The sequence below is a fragment of the Aedes albopictus genome, chromosome 2 (genome assembly GCF_035046485.1).
Source record: "Aedes albopictus strain Foshan chromosome 2, AalbF5, whole genome shotgun sequence".
Classification (NCBI taxonomy): Eukaryota; Metazoa; Arthropoda; class Insecta; order Diptera; family Culicidae; genus Aedes; species Aedes albopictus.
Window position 1 is genome coordinate 229,973,386 of NC_085137.1, and position 15,978 is coordinate 229,989,363.

General features: G+C 42.9%; 4 protein-coding genes and 1 long non-coding RNA gene across 23 annotated transcripts in view; 1 reads left to right on the forward strand and 4 right to left on the reverse strand.

Annotated features, from left to right (window-relative positions):
• LOC109412369 (uncharacterized) overlaps positions 1-1,903 on the reverse strand; it is an 87,758-nt gene extending 85,855 nt beyond the window's left edge. Inside the window, exon 1 of the mRNA XM_062851311.1 lies at positions 220-1,903. The gene's annotated coding sequence lies outside the window, so the exon portion shown is untranslated. The remainder of the gene's footprint in view (positions 1-219) is intronic.
• Positions 1-15,978, forward strand: part of LOC109412368 (sodium/hydrogen exchanger 3) — a 325,551-nt gene that overhangs the window by 40,007 nt on the left and 269,566 nt on the right. The gene's annotated exons all lie outside the window — the stretch shown is intronic.
• Positions 786-1,760, reverse strand: LOC134286381 (uncharacterized). Its single transcript, XM_062847992.1, has one exon. The coding sequence runs from the start codon at positions 1,758-1,760 to the stop codon at positions 786-788; it is 975 nt and encodes a 324-aa protein (XP_062703976.1).
• Positions 1,913-7,656, reverse strand: LOC134286382 (uncharacterized). Its single transcript, XM_062847993.1, has 3 exons — positions 7,297-7,656; positions 3,021-7,188; positions 1,913-1,976 (listed from the first exon to the last, which is right to left on the reverse strand). The coding sequence occupies exons 2-3, from the start codon at positions 7,130-7,132 to the stop codon at positions 1,913-1,915; spliced, it is 4,176 nt and encodes a 1,391-aa protein (XP_062703977.1). The 5' UTR covers positions 7,133-7,188; positions 7,297-7,656.
• Positions 14,996-15,445, reverse strand: LOC134287042 (uncharacterized). Its single transcript, XR_009996973.1, has 2 exons — positions 15,211-15,445; positions 14,996-15,151 (listed from the first exon to the last, which is right to left on the reverse strand). It is a non-coding gene; the product is annotated as an uncharacterized LOC134287042 (long non-coding RNA).

Here is a 15,978-nt window from a genome sequence, read left to right on the forward strand (position 1 = left end):
TGTTATCGATTCATGATAAATAATTTGAATGTCATAACACAAGGTTTTTGAATAAAACAATCTTTTGATGAAGGAAACTTTTCCAAAAACTATTGAAATCCTTTTCAAAACATCGTGTTTCATTTTGCCCCACCCGTTTCAACTTGCCCCATTGTACCTGTCGGAGAGCATCCGACCACAGTAATGATTCGACCTCCACACGACCTTGCCTAAACGTACCTCCAAATTTCTTGATCCTATCCAGTCGTACAGATCCGTGTTCCCTTCGTTATCCTGGCCCGTATCCTTCGTTCCTCAGTCCTTGGTCATCGGTAGATCTTCTTCCTCGCATGCAGTAACAACACCAAGTTCACAAAAACACTATTTATTACATTAAAACGACATAACATTTATTCACTACAGCTAAACATTTATTACTTAATTCTACAATCAAAGACGGGCAAGGGTTCGCCCCTTGCGGCTGTTCGCGACGACGGATCTATGTCAACTAAACTACTCAAATCCTCTCTGCTCTCGCTGACCGTCGATGACCATCCACTCCGTTGTGGTAGTGGACCGTACCGTTGTCCACGTCCATGTGAAGCGGTTCACTACTACGGCAGCAGCAGAAAGAGTAGCGCAAATACGACTTCGGATTGCCTGAACGCGGCGAGTATGTCCAGCCGTTGGCTGCGTCCGTACGGTGTCGTTCGTAGACATCCTCACCCACCCTGAAGTTGCCGGGAAACTTCTGAAAATAAAGAAACCTCCTCTCGATGCACTGGACGGAATCTACGAAATCAACCTTATTTATCCTGATCCTGCATTGGTAACAAACAGAGCTTGACCAACGGTCGTTTTAAACTGCCAGTAGATGTTCGCACTGTAACCACTCGAGTGACTCCATCTTCGCCCGGGTGCATCTCCTGAATCCGACCCATCTTCCACTGTGTAGGTGGCTGATTCGACTCACCTACTACAACCAATCTTCCAACTTGAACATCAACTGCTGGTTGCCAATGTTTTGATCGGGCCTGAAGCTGGGACAAATATTCGCGTCGCCAGCGTCTCCAGAAATCCTGAAGCTGCCGCTGTACAAGTTGGAATCGTGTCAAACGATTAAGCTGGACGTCGCTGAGATCAGGATCAGGCATGGATAACAGAGATCCTCCAACCAGAAAGTGTGCCGGCGTCAACGGCTCCAAGTCTAGAGGATCATCTGAGAGTGACGTCATTGGCCTAGAATTCATACAGGCCTCCACTTGTGTCAGCAAGGTGACGAAATCCTCTTGATGCACAGGATTGCTACCGACCACTCGTAGTAGATGGAACTTCGCTGATCGAACTGCTGCCTCCCACAAACCCCCGAAATGTGGGGCACTTGGAGGGTTGAAGTGCCAGTATATGCCTTCGTTTACACATTCCTTTGCGACAGTTTCACGATGTGTCTTCTCTTTCAGCAAATCGAACAGCTCTCGGATTTGATTTCTTGCTCCCACAAAATTCGTCCCGTTATCCGAGTAAATATCGGTGCAGCGCCCCCGGCGCGCAAAGAAACGTCTCAACGCCTGTAGAAACCGCTCCGTAGACAGGTCTGAGACTAGTTCCATATGCACGGCCTTCGTGGCCATGCACACGAAGATTGCGACGTATGCCTTTGTCGGTGTCCGTCCACGACCAGCTCGCAGATACACAGGCCCGAAGAAATCGACACCAGCTTTCGAGAAAGGACGCGAAACGGTGACTCTAGCTGCCGGTAATTCACCCATTTGTTGCTGCATTGCGGACGGTTTTGCACGAAAGCATCGCTGACATTGGTGGACGACCTTTCTCGCCAGGTTTCTGCCACCTAGTGGCCAATACCGTTGCCGAACCGTACCTAGAAGTAATTGTGGCCCAGCGTGGAGGTACATTTGATGATGGTGCTGGAGGATCAACTCAGTGAGAGCGTGTCTTGCCGGTAAAACAATCGGATGCTTCGGGTTACGTACAAAAGGCTGAAACACGAAAGGCTGAAATAACAAAAGGCTGAATTACGAAAGGCTGAATCACAAAAGGCTGAAAATGTCAAAAGGCTGAAATAACATAAGGCTGAAATAATGATTCGACTAGTTTTCAAACGGCGAGCCTAAAGGCAGTCATACGAGCCTAAAGGCAACACTAACATCACAGACAGACATAACACTCTAATTATTCATATCGTACACTGATATAATGATCTTTATAAAAATTTGCTAGTTGGCCGACCCCTCAGCCCTGACACTTACATTGGTTTTGCTTGAGTTTTACATTTGACGCACACTACCTCTCATTGGTTGATGGTTCATTGGACGAACATGCTTCCGTTACTATGTTCGAAATCGGAAAGCGTTAGGACTGTTTTTCCGCGCTAAAGTATGCATTATTGATCGCCTACATAACTATGACAGTATTTCTCCAAAGAATAGCATATATTTAAAAGAAGGAAAAATCTCTGATCACATTGTTGGCAGCTGTAATGGCAACCAATCTCCATAACAGCATGACTCGAAAGAATAGCTCATGCTCAAATAAGGAAAAATCTCCAATTGAAATACCATCAGTCATTTTTTGTGTTAGTTGGTATGCACTCTTCACTAAGCACATTCTATGACAAGGACTCATATATGTAGCCGATCTGGTTAGCGAACGAGTAGTCATGCTGAGGGTGATGGGTTCGATTCTCCCTCGGGCCAGAAACTTTTTGTAATGGAAAATTCCTTGACATCCGCGGGCATAAAGTATCTTCCTGTCTGTCACACGATATATGTACCAATGCAAAGTGGTCATTGGCAGAGAAGGCTCTCAATTAATAACTGTTGAAATGCGTATATAAGCTGAAAGCAGGCTTTGTCTCAGTTGGGACGTTACGCCAGAAAAAAAAAGAACAAGAAGTACTTACTCATTTCCTGCATTTTTGCAATTTCAGCCTTTTGTGCATTCAGCCTTTTGAAATTCAGCCTTATGTTACTTTCAGCCTTTCGTGTTCAGCCTTTTGTGCATTCAGCCTTTTGAAATTCAGCCTTTTGTTAGCATCCCGATGCTTCGTTCTCGGTGACTCTTCGGAATGAGCTAATCGACCCCCGACTCGTAGGATGCCGTTTTCGTCCATTTGTGGATTGTACCATCGCAAAGGAGAATTCCGAGCCACAGGTGTGCCAGCCAACAACTTGCTGATTTCGTCCGGGAACGAGTCTTCCTGGACCTTCTGGAGAATCGTTTGCTCCGCAGCTTGCAGTTCTCTACTAGTTAAATATCCTGTCCGTTTCTCATCTGCTGAGCACCGTAGGTTGTTCAGGAAGCGCAACCAGTATGCGGTCATCCGAATCAATCTCGTAAATGATGAAAATTTGGCTAAAAAATCCGAAATGAACCCAGATTCCTTCGACGAAGTACAAGCCACCACATTGCGTCGTTTCTCCAACTCTTCTTCTGGGGTGTTTTTCACGGGTTTGGGCCAACTTTCCGGGTTTTGCAGCAGCCAGATAGGTCCATGCCACCACATATCGTTCCCAAGGATGTTGTTCGGCGAGATTCCACGCGAGATCAGATCAGCCGGGTTTGTAACTCCAGGAACGTGTCTCCATTGATCTGCTTCCGTCAAACCTTGAATTTTCGCAACTCTGTTCGCGACGAAAGTTGTCCATGTTCCCGGTGGTGACCTTATCCAATGGAGTACGCATGTCGAATCCGTCCAAAAATGAACTCGGCCATCTGTTTTCAGCGAGTCTGCTACCTTTTCCCAAAGTTGAGCTGCCAAAAGTGCACCGCAGAGCTCTAATCGAGGCAGAGACTGCACCTTGAGGGGTGCCACCTTTGATTTCGAGGTCAAAAGGTGAACCGAAACTGCGCCATCGTCTCTCTGGCTCCGAACGTAGATTGTCGCGCCGTAAGCGACTGTTGAAGCGTCCGAGAAACAGTGATATTCTACGGAAAATGAACCTGGACCTATGACGCATCGTGGAATTCGAATTTCGTTCAGTGAAGGAAGTTGCTCGTGGAATGTTCGCCATTCCTCACCCACCATTTCGGGTAGTGGGTCGTCCCATTGAAGATTTTGACCTTCCTTGTTCTTCAGACACCAAAGTCGCTGCATGAAGATCTTGGCAGAAGTGATGGTCGCTCCAAGTAGGCCTAGTGGATCGAAAAGTCTCGCTATAAAACACAGCACTTGTCGTTTCGTGAGGATCTGATTCTCGGTGATTGGAGGAATGTCGAACTTGAAACGGAATTGATCTACGTTGGGAAGCCATGTTAAGCCCAATGCTTTCACCTCTGCATCCTGGTCCCAATCAATACCGTTCGAATCAGGTAACGCCAGATTTTCCCTTGGAATTCCTTTTAGTACTTCCGGGCGGTTGGAAGCCCACTTTCGCAGTTTGAATCCACCGCTGATCATCATTGCGTCGACTTGCCTTCTCAGTTCGATCGCCGATTCGACGTCGTCTGCTCCAGAGATAACGTCGTCCATATACACGTCCTCTTCGATGGTTGGTGCTGCTAGAGGAAACCTGTCCCGCTCATCGGACGCCAGCTGGTTCAAGGTCCGAGTGGCGAGATATGGGGCAGATTTGGTGCCGTACGTCACGGTTAGAAGTTCGTATGTGGAAACCTTCTCATCTGGTGACGTCCACAAAACGCATTGTAGATGAGTGTCCTCCAAATTCGTCCAGATCTGCCGAAACATTATCTCCACATCAGCTACAACCATCACCTGACGAATCCGACTGCGGAGAACGATCGACCTGAGATCTTGCTGAACGACTGGTCCAGCATACAGTGCATCATTGAGTGATACACCCGTAGACGTTTTACACGAAGCGTCAAAGACCACTCTCACCTTGGTCGTGGTGCTAGATTCCTTGATTACCGGGTGGTGGGGTAGAAAACAACGCTTGACTATATTCTCCTCGCAGTCATCCACCATTCGCATGTGACCGAGCTCCAGATATTCAGTCATGAAGTCGCTGTACTGCTTCCGAAGCCGCTCATCCTTGGACAACCTTCGTTCTACCGCTCGCAGCCGTCTCAGAGCAATGTCCTTCGATTCACCGATTTCCGCCAAAACTTCGGGGTTCTTGGGGAGGGTGACCGTGTACCGTCCATCCGATTCCCGCTTGACTGTTCGTTCGTAATTCTCCTCACAGTGCGCTTCTTCTGGAGAGAATTTGCTGACGGCTCCCACTTCTTCGCAGGACCAAAACCGTGCCATTAGTTCCTCCAGATCGTCCGACACTGCCATATTGCAAGTGTACTTGGTACTCTGACTTGCTGTAGTGACTTCGCCTGTCACTATCCACCCAAATACGGACTCTGTCAGCACAGGTAAACCTTTTCCAAGTTGGATTTCCCTTCCGGTTGGAAAGAAGCTGAAGAAAGCTTGGATCCCTAACACCAAGTCGACCTTTCTTGACCGGAAAAACTCCGGATCCGCTAATTCGATGTCTACCGGTATATCCCATCCATTTGCCTGAACTGTAGAGGTTGGTAGGCAAGCTGTGACCTTCGGTAGAACTAGAAATTCCATCGATCGAGCGTACGACGAGTTTCGAGACTTGACGACTGCCTTGATCTTGCGAGATGCCTTAGTGCTGGATTGTCCGATGCCCATAATCGAAATGTCCGTCCTTTTTACCGCTACCTTCATCGTCTGGTAAAGATTCTCGGTGATGAAGTTGCATTCCGACCCTGAATCCAGTAGCGCTCGTGCTGGATAGCGAGAACCTTGGTCGTCTTCGATCACGACGACTGCTGTAGCTAGGAGAACCTGAGATGAGACGCACTGTGCCGCGTTGGAAGAAGTAGATTCAACCGCTGAGGCATTCGCTGCCTTCGAATTCGCACCTGTGCCGTCCTGCTTAGCGCTATCTCCCAGATTCGCCTTCCCTGATGATCCTTGGCTACCGTTGGCGTCTCCTGCCTTGAAGCACAGCAAGGAGTGGTGTCGTGCCTTACAATACCGACAAGAGAACTTCGATGCACACTCTCGAGCAAGGTGACCACGTTTGAGGCAATTGCGGCAGAGCGATTGAGCCCGCAGTAGGGACTCTCGACTGGACAACGACATCTTCAGAAAGGCTGGACAAATGTGGAGTCCATGAATCTCCGAACACGACGGACACTTAGCGTTGTTCGACTGTACGGCGTTGTTGCTGACCTTCGCTGAGAACGGTTTCCGTTTCGGTAGTAGGGAATGGTCGATCTTCGTTTCTACCTTCGCTGGTAGAGCTTCGAGAATTTGTATTCTCCGCTGTAGAAATTCCAGCAGATCCTTCACAGTGTCCTGCTGCTTCGTAGACGAATGTTCTTCCCACCCGCGTCGTGTGGTAGGATCGAGACGAGAACTTAGAAGTTCCACCAGCAACAGATCCTTATAATCCGCTGGCTGGATAATCTGGTCGAGCGTTTGAATAACACGGTCGAATCCATCAACCAATTTGTGGAGATCCGTGATTGATTCCTTGCAGAGAGATGGCAATTTGATTAGCGCTTGCACCTGCTTCTTTTTTAGAAGCTTATTGTTGTTGTAGCGTTTTAGCAACGTCTGCCAAGCAACCTGATAATTGTCCCTCGTGATCTTTAGCGGATCGATCAGTGCCTTTGCCTCACCCGCCAGGCATCCTTTCAGATAGTGAAATTTCTCCACTGCTGGTAGATCGGGTTTTTCGTGAATCAGGGAAGTGTAAAGATCCCTGAAACTCAACCAATCATCGACGTTGCCATCAAAACATTGGAGCTTGATTTGAGGCAGCCGAACGTGGTCCATCACGCCATGTAGAGTGGCGTCTCCAGGATGAAGCGTTTGGTTCTGATTAACATCGCTCTGAAACGCTTGAGCCTTCTCCACTAGAAACGATTTCGCATCGTAGTAGCGGTTCTCCATTTCTACTTGGCTGGTCTGAAGGCTTTCTTGTTCCTCGAAATCTTCGTGCGCTTCGATTTCCCAAACAGTTTCACTAATCTGTACCCATAGCGTATCCAACTTCTCAAGGCGGACATTGATTTGAGCAGCGGTAGTATCGTCTTTGAAGTTTTTAACGAATACGCAAATATTACTTAAAGATAATTTGAGTCCCTTCAGTTTTGTAGTCAACGACTTCAGGGAATCCGCACTCCTCGTGACGGGTTTCGACATGGTTGCTTGCCTTACGCAACCGGAGCTCAGACGAAACTCGGTGATCCGGCAGTATCCTCCACTCGCAGTATGGTTGAATCGATTGAGAATCCAAATTCGAGAGAAAACGCAGATGTAGTATGCAAATTGGTTTGCTTCGGCTAGACATATACTGTTCAGCTCACCTATGAGAAGAAACAGCGGCGCTACCGAAGCCAAAGCAGCAAACTCCGATTTGGTTCACCTCAATGTACGGTCAGTTGTCTCAGGTTTCGATTCAAGCCAGCAATGCGTAGGAGTGGAAACCCCAATAATGTAGTATGCAAATTTGAAACTTCGGCTAGACATATACTGTTCGCCTCACCTATGAAACTACAGCGTGCAATTGTAGCCGAGTCCAAATTGCATCCAAATGTCCAAAATCGTCACAAATTTCCAATGTCGTGGGTGGTACAGTGTGAAATCGCCTCAATTCGATTCAATTCCAGTGCAGCGGAGAAGAAACAACCAATGTAGATACACAAAAATGCCTGCTTTGGCAGGACATATACTTACAGGCTTATTCTGCGCGGCGTGTGAGGTGAGACGAGTCGAATGAGGTGACAAAAGTCGACTCGCTCCATTTGATTTACATTAGTCGTCTCACGTCACGTGAGACGAAACCGTCCGTCTCACCTCACACGCCGCGCAGAATAAGCCTGTTAGTCTCACCTGGAGAACTAAAGATGGCGCTGAACGAATGAGCTTCAGTCCGAAAACCAACGAAAAACCTCAGGGATTGCGTCCATAAATGAGTTGACTCGCAACAGTCCAATTGGCATCGAAAGGGTTGAAATTTATTCAGGTGTGTAGAATCACAAAACCAGCTTCGGCTGGGCATATACTATAAAGTGTATTTACCTGACCGCAATGGCCGTTCCGCGATGCCCGAGCCTGGAAGCAACCTTGATATCGTCCTTCTCGATGTCACAATTGGTCGTCTGTCCGTGAATCGTCACTTCGGTGTCGTAATCAGTCGTCGTTACAGCATGCACAGATTGAAATCGTCCCGAATCGGTTCTTCGCGAACCAATTCACCATCGGCGGTACTCGTTGAACGATGATCCTCACAGCGACCGTTCCATGCACAAGTCGCAGCACATCGACATCTCGTTCACAGTCCGGTTGATTCACGACGAGCCACAGTCACACAAGAGATCGAATGGTTGGCGTTAGTGGGGAATGTGGATCATGCTTCGGCTAAACATATACTAATTAGTGTGTTCTTACATACCTGACCGGTAGTAGAACAACGCTCCGGTTATTCTACAATCCTGCAGACGATCGAATACTGCTAGCCGAATCCAGATTCCCACTCGAGACTTCGTTTGGTGTGGCTGATTCGAGTTGATGGCGAATAGCTTGGCGCGAATCCTTTGGGCAGTGGTCGAGTTGGTTGGAGGATCCTATTGGATTGGTGGACGATGGCGGTTGGACCCTTTCACACGATCTTGAATGGCCGAAGGATCCTTTGAAGACGGCTTGAGATGGCGACTTCTTCCTTTGAAGCCCGTTTGGATGGCGCTTGACCTATTCAGGACAGTGTAGTATGGCGGGTGTCCTTTGTCCAACGAAGGGCCTTTGCTGGACGTTCTTGGCGCAAAGTGGTCGAAATTCAACCGATCCGTGGTCTGGCGGTTGTGGAGAATCCGGCTCGAAGGACCAGTTTATGTCGGAGAGCATCCGACCACAGTAATGATTCGACCTCCACACGACCTTGCCTAAACGTACCTCCAAATTTCTTGATCCTATCCAGTCGTACAGATCCGTGTTCCCTTCGTTATCCTGGCCCGTATCCTTCGTTCCTCAGTCCTTGGTCATCGGTAGATCTTCTTCCTCGCATGCAGTAACAACACCAAGTTCACAAAAACACTATTTATTACATTAAAACGACATAACATTTATTCACTACAGCTAAACATTTATTACTTAATTCTACAATCAAAGACGGGCAAGGGTTCACCCCTTGCGGCTGTTCGCGACGACGGATCTATGTCAACTAAACTACTCAAATCCTCTCTGCTCTCGCTGACCGTCGATGACCATCCACTCCGTTGTGGTAGTGGACCGTACCGTTGTCCACGTCCATGTGAAGCGGTTCACTACTACGGCAGCAGCAGAAAGAGTAGCGCAAATACGACTTCGGATTGCCTGAACGCGGCGAGTATGTCCAGCCGTTGGCTGCGTCCGTACGGTGTCGTTCGTAGACAGTACCTTATCGCAAAACTTCTATTTTAGGAAAAAAATAGTAAAATTTTGATTTTTAAAGTATTTTGTCAACGAACTGTTTTGAGTGGACAGTCTGTTTAGAAAAGTTTTGTTGTTCGTTACACTGATCATCTTTGAGGAAGAATATAGTTGTCTGAATATTCTAATTTCGGATTGTTTCCAAAATCCTTTTTTTGCAATTTTTCTTAAAACAAAAGTTTTGCGTAAACTTTTTAGATCTAGTTAAATTTCAAGTTATGCATAGTGTCCAATGAAAATTTGAAGTCAATCTGTGCATTAGAAGCTGAGATTAAGAACTTCAAACTTGACCATTTTGTGTGAAAATCGGCCAATGCGTGCTTTATTCTGTCCAGTACTGTATCTTAACAATAAAAAAATCAAATTTTCAGCAACAAATTCAAGTGAACTACCATTCATTTCATGGTGTCTTTATTATTTATTATTACAATCTAGCAATTTAGCGCCATTGATTTTATTGTTCACGTAGTTCCAATACGACTTTCATGCAGGAATAATGGTACACAGTATGGTATAGAAATAATTACAATTCGATGGTAGTATATGATGATTTTATTGTTTTTTTTTATCAGGGTACCTTAAATTAGTGCAGTGGCAGTAGGGTGGTCCACACCTTGGCCCACACTTATATGCAAAACGTATAATTCGTAAAAATGCCAAGTCTAATGCAGTTGTTTTGGACTCTCAGAAGCTACGTTCAAAATTTGAGCTAAATCGATAAAATCTAAAGGGGCGCTCAACGAACCTCAAGTTTGTATGGGAAAACTTGGCCAAATGTGTTCATACATCTTAAGTTTTCGATTTTTACCACTGGGTAACGCTGTAAGCATTCAATAATTTGAACCTTTGGTATTTCTTGTAGAAGCCCGCAAAGTGATCTTGTGGAAAAAGTTATACCCTAGGCAAAGTGAGGCGAAGCATTGGGATTTTATTATTGATATTATTCTTTTAAATGTACTAAAAAAACAATGTTTCACCTCACTTAAGCTAGGATATAACTAGACACCTTTGCGGTATTCAACAAAGTTGTTTTATTTGATTTCGAATTCGCTCAGATTTTGAACGTAGCTTCTGGGAGACCAAAACAACTCATTCAGGAGGCAAAACTTGGCATTCCAAAATTTTATGTTTTTATATAAGTGTGGGCCATTCTACTATACATAATGAACGAAACTCAACACTAGACATCGAACACAGGGAGCATGCATCAGTGGATAAGGAAAGGAAACTATTCTCGTGAAAAGTTTCATCGCCCAGAGCGGTAATCGAGCCCTCACTTAGTGGTATGGTATACGAACTGTCAAAATACTTGCTGGTATTCTTGCAGTACTTTTCTCAGCAGTTTCTACAGGAACTCCTCTTGGGATATATCCAGAAATTTCCTCTTAGAAATAAATTTAGGAATTTCTGCTGAGACTCCTTAGGGGTTCTTCTGGGCATTCATTCAAGGATTTCTTCAGGGAGTCTTGCATACTGTAAACAAAATCATGAAATTCCTTAGAGGATTTCTCCAGGTTTGTTTAAGAATTTTATTATGGGAATTTTCATATGAATTTCCCGGGGGTTTCTCTTGGGATTTCTTCAGGATTTTCTCGTGGTATTGAAAACACGGACACGTTTCTCTTGTGATTTATTCTTGAATCCCTGCAGAGATTTTTCAAGAAACTCTGGCCAAAAACTCTCCTGAAATGCATGCTCGAATTTCTCAAGCCATTTCTGCTGGGATTCCCCCAAAAATTGCTCTAGAAAAGGCTGTCAAAAAAATCGATGTTTGAAAAATATTTGAGGCATTTTTGTAGAACATTTTGATTTTCAAAAAATCGTGTAGAGGTTCCGCCAGCGAAATTTTTTGAAAAATTACCTATTTTAATGAAAATTCTAAAAAAACACTTATGTTTTTTTTCAATATTTTTCTATGGACCATCTCGGTACCTATTCTCAAAGAGCATTGGTTTTTAAATTGTTGTGTTCCTTTCGATGGCAGAACCTTTTTGTGCTGATAAAATAACTATTTTTTGAGCATTTTTCACCATGTACTTTTTTTTTAACTATGAAAATTTAATCTGTACGACTCAAATGCATCATTTCCCCTAAAAAAGGTTTAAAATGGCTTATGTAGAAGCTGAGACATTACGCTTTTAGTGAATGGACAATGTCAACTACTCCAAAACAAAAAAAAAACATGCTTGCACTAGCTTGACCATCCAACAAGTACTTTTATTTTAAGCCTAACCATTTTGTTAATAGATGTACATTAGAGTGTCAGAAAAACCGATTTACATTCTCGTAGTCATTCCTAACGGGCGTACCGCGAAGGTAAGGAAGAGAGAGAATGAGTTTTAAGTGGGTCGATCCCCACATAACGAGAGAAACCACCTTTTGGCTCTCTGATCAGCAGATTTTTTCATTCTGAAACGACACATATAAATTATTTAACAATGTTTGATTAAAAATGCTCGAAAAATTGTCCTTTTATCAGCACAAAAAAAGGTAATTCCGTCAATATAAACAAAATGTTTCAAAAACCAAAACCCTTCAAGAATGCCGGATTCATCAAATATAAAAAAATCTCAGAGGTTTTAAAAAATATGAAAGAATGATTTTTTTTAAATTTTCATGAACAAAGGTCTGACTTTAAGATGTATGACATTTTCACACTTCGTCCTCTCGCCGAGTTTGTCTTTGTTGCTAGAGCTCTTCATCAAACTCTTGGTGGTCTAGTCTACCGCTTTCAATTCGTATGCAGAAGGTTATGGGTTCAATCACTGGCCCGTCCTTTTCCTCCTAGTTTGTATCTTTCTACATCTACTTTGTCTCTCTCTTCTCTACAGATACAACTAATGTATATTCATAGGTTCATAGCCATCGCTAGAACCAGAAACGAATTGAAAAAATCATTTCCCTTCTTCCCAAATCCCACAGCACAGTGTATATGACGCCTGCAAGTTATGCAACCAAAGCGAACTGTGCCGCTTGATCTCCATAGTAACACCAACATAACCTTACGAACACTATAAATAACCCCTATCCATGGATCGCATCATCGACCCAACGGTGACTCCCAGATCTCCCATCCTTTCCATCTAACAAATACTTCATTCCTTGCGGGTTGTGGGGACGCAGAGTGCTCTCGGTCTCTAGTAGCAACAACCAGTACACGCTAACATTCCTTTCCCTTCCCAGCTAACTATAAGGACTTGGCCGGCCCCGTTACTGATCAAAAATGTATGAGTTGCTTAAATTGTAATTAGAGAATAAGTGGAGTATCCCAGCCCCTTATTCAGTTGGATTTCAGTGCAATTGATATTAGTTCAGATCAATCACGGAGGAGCAACCATTGACATGTATAGTATAGTCAGAATTGGCTTCGGAGTCAGTTTGGCCTTCTTTTTCGCAGAATTGTTACTTATTCTGTGGCTTAGTTGGTTAAAGCGCCACACGAATTTCATCTCTCAATTAGCAACATTTCGTGCCTTATAATAACAAGTTTTTCCAGTAAGCTCCTATAGCATTGGAAATGGAAATAGTACGCGTGGATTTTCTGCATACGAAACATTGTATTTCATAACCACAGAGAAATACTTCTTCGTTTGTGATGCCGTGTTATCTGGTGGACAAAAATATTTACTGACATATTTTGGTCGTAAAGCTAAATACATGTATCTCAATTTTAATGCTTTGTGTTCAATAGTACTTGATTTAGGTTACAAAGAATTTGATCGACTTTTTGAATGCACAACTACTGTCAAATTATATTTTTTGACCATCCTATGTATTGTATTGTTGTATGACAAAACGCGCTGCCAACTTCCTGTCGGATTTCTGAATCATCGCGATGAACCAAGCACCACCTTTGCTGCTGTTTGTGTTAGTGAGTTCGGAGAAATGTCAGACTCCTGCCTGCTGATTGGCTGGTGACGAATCTGGCGATGGTTTCACCCGCGACGGATTCAAATCGTCGCGTTCGATAGCGGGGAAATCGATAATACCACAGTGTCCCGTAGAAGGTGAGACAGCAGTGCTTGAAAAATGAAGCGTTTTTCCTCAGACGAAGCAAAATTTGTTCCTCTTTGACCGACGCTCTTTGACACAGAGCGGTAGCAGTATGCCTTCATTTGCTAAAGTGCTTCAGAAGCAAGTGAGAGCATGAGCAATCAAATTTATTACTGAGAGTGAGAAACGACGGTTCAGCAGCAATAAATATACATATTTGGTTTTTATCCCGTTATTACAGGGCAAATGAAATAAACTCAAATTAAATCGATTATAATGTTACGTACAACATCTCCATACCAATAAAATGGTTGTTTTTACAAGTTTTGAGCATTATTATAAGAATCAAAATGAAATCTATTTAGGCGACTGCTTTTGGCCGCAGTCAAAGTTACGCGCGAGATAGTCGCTCAAGGCAACAGACCTGGTTTTCAAATTTTCCATCAGAGTGTTCTTTGATATTTCATGAAAAAAGTTCATCACGTGGCCGGGTTCACCCAAGGAAGGTTTATGAGGCAAAAAACAATGATAAATGAAGAGTTTTTTTTAAATCGATATTTTCACACATTTTGAATTAGGAGATTTTGACTTGAAACGTCAAAAAATGCAGTAGGCAAGACAAAGTTTGTCTTGTCAGCTAGTTTTTCATATTCACTTAGATTCAAGCACTGTGTGACGGGAATCAAGTTCATGTTTTGCCCGAAATAGAAGTACACTAGATGGAATCAGAATTCGAGGGAATTATTCATTCTTATTATTTGAAGGAAATGGTAGATATCATTCAATATGTTTAACATAATAGCTAATTTATGAATTAGTCATTGAATTTATGAATTAGTCATTGAAACCAAACTGACCATTAGGCATTGGGCGGGGTGGAAAAATAAACTCGAAAGTTATTGGCCGGTGCTTGGTAAGACGGAAATTAAGGAGTGTATCGGAAAGTAGTTGAAAATGTTCAGGATATTCTATCTCGAAGCTGAGTTGGTCTTTTTATATCGTTTCTTCTATGAAATCTTCACAATACAGTTGAATTTAGAACAGCTCGAAAAAAATTGCTTTAGTATTATTCAAAATATGATTAAATAAATACACTTCACAAAATAAAAATTAGCACAAAATATAATTTTGTTAAGATTTTTCAACATTTATAAAAATTGTAGCGAATAAAATTTGTACGATAAAAAATCTGGACAATACTGATGCTTGTTAAAAATTATGTACACATAACATATCATTCAACACCGACTTTCAAAATTCATATTTTCGGTAGAAAAACCTCCAATATCTACAAAATAGTCCACTCCAAAAAACGTCTATTTTTGGGTCAAACTTTGAAGTTCTGCGTTTAATATCTTAAAAGGTTAAAAAATTCAATTTTTTGCTCTAACTTTTTTTTTCTCTGTTCGGAACATAAACCACTGCGACCAATATTTGATCTATTGTGGTATATCCCGTGTCCTTTGTATAGTGCATGTCGTATTACTGTATCACCATTGAGAAGATATAAAGTATTCGGTTTTGTTACAGTAGTCATTTTCAACTTGATCGCAAGGGAGGATTCTGATTGATAGGTTCCGCTTTGAACATGCTCCTTTTTCAGTCAAAATCGGATCCCCTAACGATTAAGTCAAGAAATGATACCGATATTGACCATGAATCGGAACCCTAGTCCTTACTGTTTCAAACTAGTGAACACCGAATAAAAGATTAGGAATACTAATCCATTTGTCCTTGTTTCAAGATCTATCTCAGCCACACCTAAAACCGAGACCTATCACTTTCAACAATCTATCTTTCAAGATCTATCTCAGCCACACCTAAAACCGAGACCTATCACTTTCAACAAGGTTTGAAATGTAATAAGGACCAAAGTGTTTTCCTTTGATTACTAAGTTATGCTGTTCCACTAGTTGGAAGCAGTTAGGACTAGGGTTCGGTTTGGTAGATCTTTCACCACAACGCAACCCAAAAAGACGATCTACCCACGCTACGGGCTCCGTTAAAGATCGAGCATATTTTAAACTTCCTCAACCATTCATCCCTCAGCACGGGTCGCCTGACACCTTGGATTGGAATTACCTGTTTGGTGGACTTTTACCACCGGAACAGGTGGTCCCCGAGCAGAAGAGAATAACAATCGCATAGCAAAATGCGTTGTTTTGGCAAAATAACTGAGTAATAAAATCAGTTATTTTAATGTTATTAACATAACATATTATGTTATAAACTTGCATGTCATAAGCGGCAAAATAACAAATATCATAACAAAAATGTTTCTGTAAGACCAATTTAATAACATGTTTTGTTTGTGTCAATAACAATTTTATTGTTTTGTTTTATTTTTTATTTCAATAACAAATTTTGATCTTTAAAAGTTATTGATAACAAACCAAAAGCAAATTTTTTTGGACCAGAGTTATCCTAATTGCGAACTATAACATATGAGTCTAACTATTTCCGAGGAACTACTAATCAACCAAGTATTACAACATTCTGAGATTGTCTATGGAATGGATACGACTATATACAACTGGATACAGAAAATGATAAAAAAAAACAAACAGGACATAATTGTGTTTATAAAA

Excerpts from the sequence above, each read along its gene's own strand:
- LOC134286382 (XM_062847993.1), bottom strand. The coding sequence starts at position 7,132 with ATGTCGAAACCCGTCACGAGGAGTGCGGATTCCCTGAAGTCGTTGACT. Across the intron at positions 1,977-3,020 it reads CATCGGGATGCTAACAAAAG|CCTTTTGTACGTAACCCGAA; the intron begins GCTGAATTTCAA and ends TTCGTGTTTCAG.
- LOC134286381 (XM_062847992.1), bottom strand. The coding sequence starts at position 1,760 with ATGCAGCAACAAATGGGTGAATTACCGGCAGCTAGAGTCACCGTTTCG.